This window comes from Salminus brasiliensis, chromosome 24 (genome assembly GCF_030463535.1).
Source record: "Salminus brasiliensis chromosome 24, fSalBra1.hap2, whole genome shotgun sequence".
NCBI classification, from domain to species: Eukaryota; Metazoa; Chordata; class Actinopteri; order Characiformes; family Bryconidae; genus Salminus; species Salminus brasiliensis.
This window is the reverse complement of record NC_132901.1, coordinates 2,921,886-2,938,978: the sequence shown is the minus strand read 5'-3', so window position 1 is coordinate 2,938,978 and position 17,093 is coordinate 2,921,886. Positions and strand designations below refer to the sequence as shown.

The following is a 17,093-nucleotide window of genomic DNA, read 5'->3' as shown; positions in this document are numbered from 1 at the left end:
CTAATACTTGGTGCTTACTTAGTGGAACTAATGTTGTGGCTGATCAGTATATGCGCACACAGTGTGCACAATTTCATTTTTACCATTACCTGCACCATCAATTGGTTGGAGTTTAAAGTTAATGCGCTGTCTCCCTCTAGTGGACAAATAATGCCACTACAATAAACTATATGACAATATATGACTTGCTCTCCCCAGGTTCAACAACAAACATATACAGTAGCTTGTATTCATACCCCTTGAGCCTTTCCACATTTTGTCATGTTACAACTACAAATTAACTACTTAAATGTATTTTATTTAGATTTAAAGTGATAGACCAACACAAAGTGTCACATCATTGTGAAGTGAATGAAAATGATACATGGTTTTCAATCAATTAAAAATCTGAAACCCCTAAATTAAATCTAGTGCGATCAATTGCCTTCAGAACTGTAAATACACCTGTTCTGTGAAGGCCTCAGTGTTTTGTTAGAGAATACTAGTGAACAAACAGAATCATGAAGACCAAAGACTCACCAGACAGGTCAGAGATAAAGTTGTGGAGAAGGTCAAAGCAGCATTAGGTTATAAAAAACATATCCCAAGCTTTGAGCATCCCATGTTTAATCCATCATCCAAAAAAGGAAAAAATATTCTACAACTGCAAACATACCAAGACATGGCCGTCCTTCCAAACTGACACATTGAGCAAGGAGAGCACTGGTCAGAGAAGCCGCCAAGAGCCCCATGGTCACTCTGAAAGAGCTGCAGAAATCCACAGCTCATGTGGGAGAATCTGTCCACAGGACAATTATAAGTTGTGCACTCCACAAATCTGCCTATTTTTGAAGACTGTCAAGAAGAAACCCATTGTTGAAAGGAAGATGTTAGAAGTGTCGTTTGCAGTTTGCCACAAGCCATGTAGGGGCACAGTAAACATGTGGAAGAAGGCGCTGTGGTCAGATGAGACCAAAGTTGAACTTTTTGGCCTAAATGCAAAGCACCATGTGTAGCGGAAAAGTAACAATGCTCATCACCCTGAACACACCATCTTCACTGTGAAACATGGTGGTGGCAGCATCATGCTGTGGGGATGGTTTAGCAGAGATAGGGAAGCTGGTCAGAGTTGATGGGAAGATGGACGGAGCTAATTACAGGGCAATCCTGGGAGGCTGCAAAAGACTTGAGACAGGAAAGGAGATTCATCTCCCAGCCAGACAATGTCACTATACATACAGCCAGAGCTACAGAGGATTGGTTTAGATCAAATAATATTTATGTGTTAGAAGTCCTGACCTAAATCCCATCGAGCATCCGTGGCAAAACATGAGAATTGCCCTCCATCCAACCTGGCTGAGCTTGAGCTATTTTTCAAAGAAGAAGGGCAAAACTCTCAGTCTCTAGATGTGCAGAAATATGGTACTTTGTGTTGGTCTATCACTTAAAATCTCAATAAAATACTCTCTGACTTTGATTGTATTTAAGCAGATATTTCTCCAAATTCACCTTGAAAGTGTTTTTAAGCATTAAATAATTTTTGGACTAGTGAAGTATGTAATGCGTGTAAACAGAGCATTGGTAATAATCTCAGACAAATGAACTGTATTAATGGTGTTGTATCCGTTTACCAGTGTTCGTAAGTGATGGGTGATGATTTGTAGCAGAGATGTTCATTTATGAAACAGTACTATTCATGCTCAAATACCTTTAAAATGATCTGCCTACATCTGCAGTTAACATAATGCTACTTACATCATGTTAACTTGCCACAACAAAGGGCAGCAGCTTTTCTGATGTGTTCTGCAGTATCACAGCTCACCACCAGAGAGCAGCACTAACTTATAAATATTGGCCTCGTCTGGTGACTTTGAATTAGAACTTAAATCTTCTTAAATGCTTCTCAAAACTTTTAGTACATTCTTAAATTGGTTTAAGATTTACATATTTAACTGAGAATTACAGAAAATAACACTGGTTGGCAACACCATATGTAATATGTCTATGTTTTGGCCTGTTATCCTGTTGGATTTGGGTCATAACATGTCAAATGTCTCTAGTTCCTTCATTTTGGATGTTACATCACACACAGGCTACTCCTTCAGAGCATTGAGCACTGCAGAGTCGTCTCCATGGTCTTCAAACAGACACACTGAGCTTTTTCTAAATGACTGTAAGATAGAGGAGAGTGAGGCTAAGGTAAGGAGACCGACAAAGGTGTGGAGATATGAATGTACTGACAGCGGACTTTATCCTGTTTTTATTTTCAGTTAAGATGATGACCCAATGATGAACATGGCTTTTAGCATAATCTCTGCCGGCATAATCGTTTTAATATATAACACATACAATATAAATATACCAAGATCTGATAGATCTGATATAAGGGTAATATAAGGTTATGAGTTGGATAGCTAATTAGGAATGATACCTAAACAAGTCAGTGTAAGGTCAGTACAGAAGCTTTAAGCCAGTGTAAAAGTACAGAGTTTGCTATGGCAGACGTCTGGGCTCAGTAGAACAGGGTTTAAACCGTATTTTTGTCCAAATTGTTTTACATGAGCTGCTGAAGGTTTTAGATCACCAAATACTTTATATTGCTTAATCTTATGAAAGTAGTTCAATTCAAATACACCAGTTTTCTGGTAAAAGCTATATCTTTCATTTTTTATTATAATTGAAAACATATTTTGCAGCACATTTAAAACCTTACACATATCTTAGATTACCTTTATGTTAGATGTATGTATAAGGTATACTGGCATAACTGTTATTATTATTATTATTATTTATTATTTTTTTTTAAATCCAGCAGATGACTGTTTAACTGTGATTGCAGGACACATTTATAACCCTCTAAGCTGAAATGTGGACCTGAATATTTTCAAATCTGTCTCGATTCATCTGCATATTTCATGTTTTGCTGTATTAACGCTCGATGTGCATATATGCAATAGGTGCTTCTTTTGGTAAATTAATCACAATTAAGGTAATGATTCTGGTAAATGAACACAAATCAAGGATGATGTTAATTCTTAATGAATTCCGTTTTGTATTGATTGGACTATAAATAAGGTAAGTTTTTAACATCTGTTCATGTAAATGTAATTATGAATGTAATTATGTATCCTACAGTTATGATCGTTTGTAATCATTAAAATAAGAGAAACTAAAAAGCTGATTTAGTCTAGTCTTTAGTCTGTAAGGTTTTAAGGGCATGTGGGGCTTTATTTAAAGAGCTTTACCTCTGGTCCTGCCAGTGGCTTCAGGCGTGCTCCTGCATGCTGCTCTCTGACGCAGAGAGAGATGGGCGGGGTTTCTGTGGATGAACCGAAAGTGAAAGTAGTGTGAAACTTGTGTTCAGCTCGCTGTTCCTGCCAGAGTGAGTAAACTCCTCTCTTACTGTATTTGATCAACTGTAATGTGACCGTATCAGAACATGTTGTGATATTTAGAACTTATATGAACGCGGGAGGAGGGAGGAGTTCGTGTAAACGGGTCGAAACGGTAAGAGGAGCGAGTCTCCCTCAAAAACACAAACTGCGCCTGATTCACCAACATGGAGTCGAGTGAAAGGAGATGAACAGCTAAGCTAGTTGTTAGCTGGCTAACACTGCAGAGTGAGGTTAGCTGAGCGCGGTGTGGCTGTAATACGCGAGTGGTATACAGTGTAGTGGTGTTGTAGCCTGCTCTGTTTGATCAGAGCTCCAGGGTGTGGTCTTTGTTAAGGGACACTGGGCCAGTCTGTGAGACGGTGTGCTAGTCAGGCAGACTCGTCCGCCATTTCGTGCAGGAATCAGGAAGCGCTGAGCTGAGCTGAGCTGAGGGCTCATGTAGGACAGTCCCTGAGACAGTCCCTCCAATTCCTCTCATAGATTATATCTACCTCATTTAAACTGACCACACTTTACTTTACTCACCCACAGAGCACAAAAACTCACACTTTATACTTTACAAACTTAAACGGAAGTCTAAGAGGTACATTAGTCATGTTTTACCTCTTTTATAATTATTTAAATAACTAAACTAAACTCACCACATAACTATTAATATAGTACTTAAAATTATATCTTATTAATGAAAAATGCAAAAATAATCAAATAAAACCTAGCTGGGACGCGGGTAGCCAGTGAATGCTGACAGCGAGCGAGCCTCGCAGACAGCGCTGGTAGCGGGGTGACCCGCTCCTGAATGAGGACACCGAGCGGACGCTGCTCTCAGCACACCTCTAACAGTACGGGGAAGCTCTCGGGCGACCCCAAGGTCCCAAACAGTACAATTCTCGGCGTCGAATGGCGATGTTGAGGCTCCTTAAATACCCCGAACAACTGAACCAAACACACAACAACGTAAATGAACACGAACCGAGTCACTGAATCAACACACATGAACGTAAATGAAACGGAAGTCCTTATTTGGGTCTGTGGGCAGCGGCTCGAGATCGCTCCGGGGGAGGGCGCGATAACGAGGGCCTGAAACGTAATCAAACGTCATCATATCACAGGACGGGCAATATCATATACAGAATATTTAAAACACTTAAACCTCTTTTTACTCCTTGATTCAAAATTTACACTGTTCTCATTTTCCATGACAGATCGGTTAGATGCAGATTATATCTGCCCAGTATCATTTATTTTACCCCAATCTTGGGTACATTGAGTGCTAATGAAAACGTCTGATGAAACTGAACATATTTTTTATAGTCGTGCAGCCCTATCGCACTTTTTTTTTTTACTTTTGGTACTTAAGAACGTTCACTAGAATGTGTTTAGAAATACATCATTAGAAATATGAGTTGAGGACTTATGTGATGTTCCAGTGATGGTAACTGGTAGGTGTGTGTGACAGTACATATATTTGCACTGGACCATTATGGTACAGGCATCATGGTTCTATGCACGCAGCTGCACAGAAAATGGTATGAGCCAAGATTGATGACCATTATGCAGAAGCAAATTTCAGAACAGCGAAAAATAAAAAATATTCCAAAATTATTTTTAATCTTTGATTTGAACTTGGAGGGAAATCCAGCCTTCTAGCTAGGCCTATATGGTATAATTTAATAATTATATTATTGACTATTCATACAGTAAATGGTCTTCAATAATTTTTGCTGACCTCAATATTGCTCATTGTGTAATTAGCCCGTTAATGTTAATTAACTGTTTATTTTGATGTTTAGAAACAGTGGTTTATTTGATTAGTTTTATTAGAATAAGCATTTTGCAGTACAGTTCTAATGTCTGAATAATCCTGATAATTATTCTCATATCAATAGCTTAAAATGGTACTAAAATGGCAATAATATTGTTTATCATTTATTACACAATATAAACAATATATCATTCAAAAAATATAGCTACTGTGATATATTATACTGTAGTGCAACACATTGATCATTGATCACAGCCACACATCTGCAGCTCCATCACTCTGCCCTGTGAGTGCAGAGCTCTATTCTATTAGTGCGAGGCACGGGAGTCTCATATGGACTCAGGCTAAGTGTAAAAAGAAGAACTCTTCAAGCAAGTCACCCTCAGAACAATGGACTTGACTGTTAATGGGTACCATAGTAAAAGTAAGAGAGAGAGGCAGATCAAGAATGGCTGTTTTACTCAGTTACACCAATAATACTGAGGAACAGAGTTCTGGCGATGATGTTTTGAAATTCCTGCCTATAGCTGTCTTTAGCAACATGACATGCTAAGCTTGGCTCAATCTGATTGGTGTCTGAAATGGGGGAGGAACTTTTGTGTACAGTAACACCCCTCACATCTGATGATTAATAAAGTTTTTGATACATTAAGGTGGAAGATGGACCAGTCAGATGGATAATATGGATCAGTGTTGTTAATAGATTACATTTTTTCTTCAATGAACTTTCTGGCATCCTTGTTGGGTTTGTCCCAGTATAGTATGCCCTCACTTTGCTACTGCTTCTCCAGCTTTATTGCTTTCCATGGTACCTAGAATTACAAAGTTAGTAAAAAGGTAATGTTACAGTGAGCACCACTTCGGTGACAATAAACACAATAAACACAAGTTACTGACAAAGACTGATTCAGTGGGTGGGCCATTTGACTGTGATTTGTTCAGTTCCCAGTGATTCATTAGCAAAATCAAAATGATTCGCGGCCTAACGTCAAATAAGGGTCAAAAACGGAAAACCCTTTGTAGTAGAGTAAAATGCTGAAAAGGATTTAACAAAAGCAACAACAGTATAGTTATGTATAAAAAAGAAATGGTCGTACATTATTATTCAGTTGTTTTCTAACTTGACATATGCTGTCATATATACTGTTTTTGTTTACAATGTGTGAGTGCTTTATTATGTGTTCTGCTTTTGTTTTTTGCTTTTTGTTTGTGCTATGTGTTCTCAACATTTGGTCCTATTTTGGTACTGTACATTACTCCCACACTGCTGCTGACTTTAAATGTGATTGCTTTTGGTCCTTGCTTCTGGTTATCTCACTGAACATTAAGATATGTTTATCTTTTAGACATGTTCTTTCTTTATATCTTTTTTATATGCTTTTATATGCTTTTTACACAGGCCTGAGCTGTTATGGTGGACTGATATGAGAATAAATCAAGCAGGTAACGTGTAATTTATATGAAGTACCTCTTTCTTTATTTTTGCACTACCCCTCATTGTTCATAGTAGCAAATCAAAACAAACAAGACCAACAACAGAACTAGGGAGAAACTAAGAAACACTTTATTGTCAAAAAAACAAATAGGACAAACACAGGGCCTGTTTACACACATAGAGAAACAAGGCAAAGTGGATTGTTAATGGAGAAGGTAAAGACTGTTCTACTCGATTCTTAAACTCAACATGATTAAGGGTTGTTCATACGTGTCGTGGGTCTGCACATTCAGATTTGTTCAACAGTCGAGCACCTTTTAGAAGGTGGAACTGAAAGAACGATGACAAATAGTAATGTTCAGATACGTTTGACTCCAGAAGGCAAGCCTTCACAAAAAAAGAGAAAATATGATGAATTGTAGTTGGAATATAGGTTTACGCAGATAAGCAACAGAGAAGATGCACAGCCACAATGTGTGTTTTTTTGGCAAACCAAGGAAAGTTTTACGCTCTGCAAGGTGCTGTGCCACTTGCAGACCAAGCACTCGACTTTGCAGTCAAGATCTAATAGGCCAGCAATCTACTCTCCAAAAAGCCACCACTGTTAACCAAAAGGCACTTAAGGCTTTATTTGCTTTGTATGATACTACAGATGTGCACATAGTAAGCTAGTCACAAAATTACAGGCTGTTTGCTTTGTGGACACACTATATGGTTCACAAACAAGCTAAACAAAAATGCCTGCTGAACCCATTATGAATGGACGAAGCTGTTCATTCTGTAAATTCTGACAAGACAAGTGCAACAAGTGGCCTTTTCAAAATGCTCTGTTAACATGTGGGAGCAGAACACCATCAGCTGTTGTGCCAAAGTAGCTGACTTCTTGGTGTGCACTGCGAAAAAGCTTAAGAACCTCTGGATCTGGAGAAACAAGGTGTAGCTTGCCTGGGGTTTTATTCACCTGGTTATTACCAGGTCTTAAGATTAGGTAAATACAACCTCAAATGAACAACACATATCAAATTACACCTTTTCATTATTTATTTAACAAAAACTACACCAGAATGAGGAAGAAGTGTGTGAAAAAACTTAAGTACAAGCTTACTGCTTCCATAGAAATTAAGAAGGTAAAAAGCAGCAAGGTGCTGCTAATCAAATGAGAGATTAACTGATCATTAGCAAGTGTGACTCCCTCTGTTAAAGCAGAGGTTTGGCAGTTTGCTGATCTGTAGCATTCGGTGTGTGTTGGCCAAAGACATCAGCAGTGAGCAGCGAGAAATAACGGTTTCTGCTCATCAATCTGGGGAGGGTTATAAGGCCATTTTAAATTTCAACAGTTCAAAACATTCAAAACTGTTAATAATTGGGGGCGTCAAGTGACCCACTGAAAAATGGCTACTTGAGTTTTTCGCAATGCTTCATTCAACTTTTATTTTCGGCGCTGTCCTCTTTAAACAAAAAAGCGTTAAACATGATCTAAAATATCTGAGAGTCAGGAGGCACAGACACCAGCTAAACATGATACACCTCCATTAGCATTAACATTCCAAAATGTTTATTTACATCTCAAATTGTCTGAGGTGGAGGGTCATGTTTTAGCTGTGAAAGACCTCTACAGCCAGCTGGTCGTGCTGGAGAAGAGGGTTCAGCAGCTTTAGTCTAAGGTCGACGACCTGGAAAACCATGGGTGACAAAAAAATGGTCAGGATCTATCTGTTGATGTCCGCAGAAGTTTAGTGAGCTGAATCGATTACATGTTCATACCCAGTATCTCAATTCATCTTGTAACAGACTGCAAAATAGGCCCCATTGTTCTGTCTGACCATGCTCCAGTCTGTATGAAGTGAAACTGGACATCCCAATCTGTAATAGCAAGACTTGGAGGTGTAATTTTTCTCTGCTTCCAAACACGGCATTTTGTGATTTTGTATGTCAGCGTAGTCATTATTTTTGGGAGGATAACAAACATTGCCCCGTGTCATCAGCTACCTTATGGGACGCAGCCAAAGCCACAAGAATTCAAGAATGATTAGATCTGGAAGCAGAGGTTGTTCATTTAGAAAGATTACAAAAATCCTTTTCCACTCATTCAAATTGGATGGGGTTATGCCAGGCGAGACCCAAGCTTAATTTAAACCATAAGAACCACGTAAAAAACTGCTTTGTTTTTTTAAACAGAAGTTTTACGAATTTGGTAAAATCAAGTCGGCTGCTTTCACATCAGTTAAAGAAGGAACAGAGTGAGAGAGCTGTTAAACCCTTAAAAAACTCAACTTATATACGATCTCTCAGTCATAAATTGTTTTTTTAAAAGTTTTTATCAGTCTCTTTATGACTCAGAGAATACTGCATCAGATATGAATATTTAGTCTTTTTTTGATAAATTATCTCTCTCTGCCATGTCAGAGGCCGACAGGACTGATCTAAATGCTAGATTTTCTCTTGAAGAGGTTTTCCAGGCATTACAAGCCATGCCTTCCAATAAATCCCCCGATCCTTACGGGCTTTCACCAGAGTTTTTAAAACTTTTTGGCCTGAGCTTCACTCAGTCTTACCACCTGCTTTTATGATCAGTTTGAACATGGTGCTTGTGGGTTGGAGGTGGTGCTGCCAAAGGTAATTATACCTGATCTAACTGGCTTTGTGACAACACAGTATGCTTCTGACAATATACGCCGGCAATTAAATATTGTGCATTTTGTTAAGACATCTAATCACCCCGCTCTCATTGTGTCACTTGATGCAGAAATATTTCAGGTATTGGGGGAGATAAGTATCATAGAATTTTTCTCTTTATGCCAACAATGTTTTATTGTTTATTTCTAATCCTGTCCAATCACTTCCCAATATTAGATAATATTGCTTAATACAGTACATTCTCTGGATACAAAATTAACCTCTCTAAATCCATGACATTGTCTCTTTGGCTTTTCTGCAGCTTTAGCTACTTTTCTAGGGGATGACTTTCCATGCTGTCTGGCCATTGAGGGATTTACTTATTTGGGCATTCTTTTTAACACTGAATTTTATCTGCCCTTTGTGAATAAAATTAAGACTGATCCTGTCTGGTGCTCTCTTCCACTAGCATTTTTTAGTAGGATAAATGTCTTGAGAAAGAATATTCCCCCTTATCTTCTATACTTATTTCAGTCTTTTTACTGTTATCTGTCTAGTTTATTTTTTAAAGATTTAAATACTTACTTTTTAAGGTTCATTTGAAACATTAAAAAACCTAGGTTTAAATTAGCTAATTAAATGAAACTTAAAGAGAAAGGAGGCGCTGGTGTACCAAACATGCAACTATATTACTGTACCTTTTGGATCAAAACCCCAAACCATTCCCCCCAAACACTTCATTCCAAGTTGTATTTTCCAATTATTTTGCTTCTAACACAGAATGAAACTAGGAATAACATCTCCAGCTCCATCCTGTGCATCTGACTGGTCAATGGATCGACCTGTTGCTTTCAAACATGGGTATGTATATATGTACCTTTCAGATCAAAACTCCAAACCATTTCCCCCAAACACTTCATTCGAAGTTGTATTTTCAAATTATTTTGCTTCTAACACAGAATGAAACTAGGAATAACATCTCCAGCTCCATCCTGTGCATCTGACTGGTCAATGGATCGACCTGTTGCTTTCGAACAGGGGTATGTATTAATGTACCTTGCAGATCAAAACCCCAAACCATTTCCCCCAAACACTTAATTCCAAGTTGTATTTTCAAATTATTTTGCTTCTAACACAGAATGAAACTAGGAATAACATCTCCAGCTCCATCCTGTGCATCTGACTGGTCAATGGATCGACCTGTTGCTTTCAAACATGGGTATGTATTTATGTACCTTTCAGATCAAAACTCCAAACCATTTCCCCCAAACACTTCATTCCAAGTTGTATTTTCAAATTATTTTGCTTCTAACACAGAATGAAACTAGGAATAACATCTCCAGCTCCATCCTGTGCATCTGACTGGTCAATGGATCGACCTGTTGCTTTCAAACATGGGTATGTATTTATGTACCTTTCAGATCAAAACTCCAAACCATTTCCCCCAAACACTTCATTCCAAGTTGTATTTTCCAATTATTTTGCTTCTAACACAGAATGAAACTAGGAATAACATCTCCAGCTCCATCCTGTGCATCTGACTGGTCAATGGATCGACCTGTTGCTTTCAAACATGGGTATGTATTTATGTACCTTTCAGATCAAAACTCCAAACCATTTCCCCCAAACACTTCATTCCAAGTTGTATTTTCAAATTATTTTGCTTCTAACACAGAATGAAACTAGGAATAACATCTCCAGCTCCATCCTGTGCATCTGACTGGTCAATGGATCGACCTGTTGCTTTCAAACATGGGTATGTATTTATGTACCTTTCAGATCAAAACTCCAAACCATTTCCCCCAAACACTTCATTCCAAGTTGTATTTTCCAATTATTTTGCTTCTAACACAGAATGAAACTAGGAATAACATCTCCAGCTCCATCCTGTGCATCTGACTGGTCAATGGATCGACCTGTTGCTTTCAAACATGGGTATGTATTTATGTACCTTTCAGATCAAAACTCCAAACCATTTCCCCCAAACACTTCATTCCAAGTTGTATTTTCCAATTATTTTGCTTCTAACACAGAATGAAACTAGGAATAACATCTCCAGCTCCATCCTGTGCATCTGACTGGTCAATGGATCGACCTGTTGCTTTCAAACATGGGTATGTATATATGTACCTTTCAGATCAAAACTCCAAACCATTAGCAGTTTAGTAGAACCAAATGAATCTGTTCTTTAATGTTTTTTTTCTGGGAAAGGCTACCTGTCTAATTTACAACATGTCGACATCAGATGCACATCCTTCTACAAATCAATATTTGTCAAGTATAGGGAGAGAAGCTCCTAGGTGTAGTAGTTGATGACGATGGAATGCAAGATAAGATAACACTTTATTATTCCCCAAGAGTAAATTTGTGTTCCAGCAGCTTGCATACAGATACACACACAAGAGCACAGATATAAGGAATAAAATTAAATAAAATAAAATAAACTGTACAACGAGGATGTAATATATATAGTATAAGCAGAAAAAACAGTCGTTTCTCTAAAGGTTTCTCTAAAGTAGTTATCTAAAGACTAAAGGTATTATATACAGTTGAAAGCGTGACCTGTGCAAATAAAGCTGTCATAAAGTAATCCAGTAATAAGAGATTATGTTAAAGTGTCCAGTGCAGATGAGGGTACTTCTATGAATAAAAAACTTAAGAGATCAGAGTTGTACAGTCTGATGGCTGCAGGGAGAAATTATCTGTGGAAGCATTCATTCCTGTAGTGGGGCAGGAGCAGTTTGCTGCTCAGTATACTCCTCTGTCTCTGCAGTGTTTTATGGAGGGGGTGTGAAGGGTTCTTTAATGACTCCTGACAGTTTTCTCCCAGCATTCTCTGTCAACACATTCACTGTGTCCAGTTTTACTGTGCCCAGCACTGAGCCGGCCTTCCTAATGATCCAGTTGAGCAAATAATAGCATAAAAGGTGGTACTAGACACCACAGACTTAGACCAAAAAGTTCTAAGCAACAGGCCTCTCACACCGAAAAACAGCCTTCTCAGGAAGTAGAGTTGGCTCTCACTCTTCTTGTACAGGCTGTGCACATTTACCTCCCATCCCAACTTGTCACAGAAGTAAACACCTAGATATTTATTGGTGTTGTGGTTACCCTGGATGGCTGGAGCAGACTCCACTGCAGACTACACTCCACTTCCTGGAATCCACTGCAACCTCTTTTGTCTCCAACCTCCTTTGTCCATCTTTAGTTGGAGGTGGCTGCATTGGCACAGTCCACAAAGTCGTTAACCACACTCCTGTATTCCTTCTTTCTCTATTCACGAATACACCCCACAATCACATTGAGAACTTTTGAAGATGACATGTCTCATGTCAGCATATGTCTCAGAAGTGAAAAGAAAGGGAGCAAGGACAGTCCCCTGTGGGGCCTCAGTGTTGCTCACAGTCTGCTCTGACACACAGTTCTGTTGTCTCACATACTGGAATCTTCCAGTCAGGTAGTCGGTGATCCAGGGCACAAGCTACCTGTGCCCCTCTCAACATGAGGGGCTGGTAGATAACAGCGTCCTCAACGGATTTAAGTCCTCTATCCCATCTGTTTTCTGAGATGACAAAAGACAAGCCTTTCCATTGACTTAATCAGGTGTGACATCATTGCAACATGTCTGTAGTCATTTAGTTTCATGACTCTTTTAAACTTTGGTACTGGAACAATGTAGGAGGTCTTCCAAAGCATTAGGACCTAATGCAGACTAAGGTTGTAGATGAACTAAATGACTCCACATAGATGCTCCGCGCCATCTTCATTCCATGCCACACTTCTTTTACCTTTTCCCTCGGAAGACTGCTCTCCATTTCCCTTATATAGTCCCCTAACATGCTTCTAATTCTCACCTTCAGCTCATGCCCTCCGTTACCAGCCTTAAAGACCCACTTCTTGTTCAGCAGAGCCTTTAGGTCACCAGTGACCCAAGGTTTGTTGTTAGCAACGCACAGTCTTGGATGGCACAGCATTGTCCACACAGAAGTATAGTCAATTACACAATCTGTGAGACCATCAGTGTCCTCAGCTCAGGTAAAAGTCAGTCAGTTGTTTAAAAGCAGTCCATTTGCACAGTGCTTAGCCTCAGCAGATCACCTCCTTACTGTCTTATATGCTAGTAATGATAACACAATGAAAACTTGCTGGGCAGATAGTACAGTCGCATGCTTACCGCACCCATGCTAAATTGCACCACTTACTGTTTACAAACTTATCCAGTCTACTTCTTCTAAACCTCATAGAAGGAGCCTACTGAACCTTTATGATGTGAAGAGTGTTTGTGTGGAAGAATGGGCCAAAATCACACCTGACCAATGCATGCAACTAGTTACAGACCAAGATGGCTGCACGCAGACGCAGTGGCTTACTGTTTTTTTTTTTGTGTGTTTGTGTGTCTTCATCTTGTCTACACGTCTTGAAGCACACATACTGCCGTGATTTTCTACTTGATTTTGGAAAAAACACTTTTTTAAAGCGTGAAGGTATCCGAGCTAGGCAAGCATGTAACCCTTACAAGCCGGCCATTTCATCCATGGTACTGGCTAACGTTGGACAAAAAAACTGGACCACATTTGCCAGCTACGATCAACACAGAAGACTGTGAGAGACTGTTGTGTCTTTGTGTTTACGGAAACTTGGCTCAACAACAACGTTCCGGACCTTGCTATTCAGCTTGAGGAGCTAACATGCTGCTGGCGGACAGAGCTCTTGTGGAGGGAGGTAGGACCCGCGGAGAGGAGCTCTGTGTTTACACTAGTGATGCCTGGTGTCGCAATGCTGCTGCGGTCTGCAAATACTGCTCACCATTAGTTGCCAGCATACAGACCACTGGTTAAAGTCACTAAACCAGTTTGCACGCAGGTACAGGTGTGGCTGGAAGGGTCTTCAGAGGCACTTCAGGACTGTTTCAACACCTTAGATTGAAATGTGTTCGAAAAAGCTGCTACCAACTACAACACCACAGATCTCCAGTAATACTCAGATACTGTATGTTCATACATCACCAAGTGTATAAACGATGTAACTAAGCTCAAGACCATCACTATTTGGGCCAATCAGAAGCCATGGCTGACAGAAGAGGTGTACAGTCTTCTGAAAGCCAGAAATGCTGCCTTCACAGCAGGAGAGCAGGTGGGCCTGAGGACAGCTAGAAACAACCTGAACTGAGGCATTGAAAATGTTAAGGCAGTATGGATCAGCAGCGACACATCAGCACCATCTCACTGAGCATGGGGGGGGCCCTAAAGATGTGTGCTGAGCCCTCTTCTATTCATACTATTTGATACACAATTGCACCCTGTTGCACAGTTCCAACATCTTCATCAAGTTTGCAGATGACACAACTGTAGTTGGTCTCATCACCAACAATGATGAGAATAACTACAGAGACAAGGTGGCCCTGAGGTGTGGACACAACAATCTCTCTTTAAACGCTGAGAAGACAAAGGACGTTGTTATGGACTTCATGAACATGCACTCCCAGCATGCTTTTCTGACCATCAACAGTACAGCGTTGGAGAGAGTGAGCAGCACCAAGTTCCTGGGAGTGCACGTCCTGGAGCAACACTTCCGCATCATTGTTCAGGAAAGCTCACCAGCGCCTCTACATTCTTCGCAAGCTGAGAAGAGCCAAAGCCCCAACCCTCATCATGTGCACCTTCTACAGAGGAGGCATCGAGAGCATCCTGGGGGACCCTACCCTCCCACTTCACAGCTTCTTCAGCCTGCTGCCATCAGGGAGGAGACTCGAGTGGAGTCTCCAGGCTAGAACCAGCAGACTGAGGGACAGTTCGGTTCACTAGGCAGTCAGGATGCGCAACTCTGCCTGCTCTGCCTGCCCTTTTCTTTTCACCCCCTTAACATACAAAGTTTGGATCCTACACACAAACACTTAACTCAGTACTAAACTCTGCATTATCAAGAACTAGTTATGCACGCGTCACTTTAACAGTCTACAGTCTAAGCTACAGTTTGCACTACTGTTTTTATTTGCACTGACCATACCCGTTTTTTAATCTGCTGTAAATGTCACTTTAATTTTTATGTCATTTCAGGGACCTCTGTGCATGTAATTTATTTAAACACTTTATAAGTACATTGCTGCATATGCTACTTTACTTCTGATGTCAATGTCAGGGACCCTTTATTTATTTATACAAACACTTTTACTCTTACAATTCTACAAAAGTCATACATAAATGAAATGATCATTCCTATGTATGATTTGTATGTCAAAAAATGGGTGACGTGTTCAATGCTTATTTCACCCACTGTGTATGGTTGCTAACACTGCAGAATCTATTTTGCAGTTCATGATTCTTAAGTAGCGATGTGGCGAAAGGTATCATGGCAGTAAAGAAAAACACATATAAATGCTTGAAAAGACAGATGAAGCTGCAGCAGGGTGCCTCAGACAAGTAAATATGTTGTTTAGAATAAAGTTCTTTACTGAACTTGTTACATTGCAATGTGAAGTCAGAAGTAAACAGATCAAATATTTACCAAAATGTGAACCTTGGTTTGGACCATGGTGTGAACCTTCTGTGATTTGTGATTCTATATTCATGCTTAACATTATAATTTGATAATTAAATTATTTTTTGGACATATTTCAGATTACAACATTTTTATCTGTTGGTTTCATGTGATGGTTCATTTAATGATCATTTAATGAACATTTTATTTTTTTCTACAGAGTGAAGCTAGAAACAGCATCTCCAGCTCCAACATGTGCATTGGATGCAACTAACAATTTTGTGGATCGACCAAATGCATTTGTACACGAGTATGTATACCTATTTACTTACCCAAACCACATTTTATTCCAGGTAAAAAAACAAAAAACAATGAAGATGATTTGTATTCAAATAAAGCCAAAAGGTCAGTATTTGCCCCCAAAGCCCTAAATAAAACTACATTGGCTACATTAGGCAGCTTTATATAGCAAAATCAAAATAACACAGCAACAAATGCAAAAAAGCACAAAAAAGAAACAAAATGCAAAAACTGTTAAAAAAACGAGAACACCCAAAAGTTATCAAAATGACAAAAACTACACTGACAAAGTCCATAAAGTTCATAAAAGGTACAAAAAGCACAAAAGTACCACCAAGAGTTCAAAAACACAGAGCAGGAAGGTCAAAAAGGATTTAGGAAGCAGGCAATACTGAAAAACTGGAGAATTACCTAAATATCATTAACCATATCATGATATATGTTTAGGATTGCATTGATTAACAAACTTCAATACCACACAGCAGTGTTTTGAAACATCACATTTTTCAATACATCGGAAATAATGTCTAGAAATGAACCTTATTTCAATATGTTGATATTTCTATTATTATTATTTCGATTCTGTGTACTTCATCATTCAACATTATAAAAGCATACTATTTCAATCTAAGCTGGGCTTTTCATTGTCCTGATCTAATACTAATAATATTGCCAAAAACTAACCTTCTATTCTCCACACAAAAATACAATGCTGTATGTTGCAGTGCCATACGATGCAATATATGTGATGACATTTCTAATAACTGTATGCCTAATTTTTCACATACTTGCTAAAAACACACTGACAAATGTAGTCATTTCAAATAGGCTACCTTATGTAACTACATATTTTTCTCCTGTTACTGTAACATAATGTATTTATTTTAGACCAAAACAAAAAAAACAAATGTTTTTATTTTATTGCTAGTACAAATTGTATGAATTGATTTTCTAGACTTTTGTTTCCACATGATTTCGCTAACAAGTTTTATGTTCATACCACCATACCATTCATTTGCCTTTTTTTTTACACAGACATATCATATATATTCTTCAGAATTGCTTCACATTTTAATTGTTGGTGATCTAAATGTTATGTTGACGGATCATTATGATTGTTTTAAACACA

At 38.9% G+C, this 17,093-nt stretch overlaps 1 protein-coding gene and 1 long non-coding RNA gene across 2 annotated transcripts in view; both read left to right on the top strand.

Moving 5' to 3' along the window:
* Nucleotides 1-3,245: 3,245 nt before the first annotated feature.
* On the top strand, nt 3,246-10,227 carry LOC140546460 (uncharacterized). The gene is made up of 4 exons (XR_011978350.1): nt 3,246-3,361; nt 6,536-6,579; nt 9,968-10,048; nt 10,147-10,227. It is a non-coding gene; the product is annotated as an uncharacterized lncRNA (long non-coding RNA).
* A 93-nt stretch (nt 10,228-10,320) lies between these two features.
* LOC140546550 (uncharacterized) overlaps nt 10,321-17,093 on the top strand; it is a 35,903-nt gene continuing 29,130 nt past the window's right edge. The window contains exons 1-7 of the mRNA XM_072669903.1: nt 10,321-10,406; nt 10,505-10,585; nt 10,684-10,764; nt 10,863-10,943; nt 11,042-11,122; nt 11,221-11,301; nt 15,885-15,974. Of these exons, the coding sequence (XP_072526004.1) occupies nt 10,327-10,406; nt 10,505-10,585; nt 10,684-10,764; nt 10,863-10,943; nt 11,042-11,122; nt 11,221-11,301; nt 15,885-15,974 (575 nt within the window). The 5' untranslated portion in view covers nt 10,321-10,326. The remainder of the gene's footprint in view (nt 10,407-10,504; nt 10,586-10,683; nt 10,765-10,862; nt 10,944-11,041; nt 11,123-11,220; nt 11,302-15,884; nt 15,975-17,093) is intronic.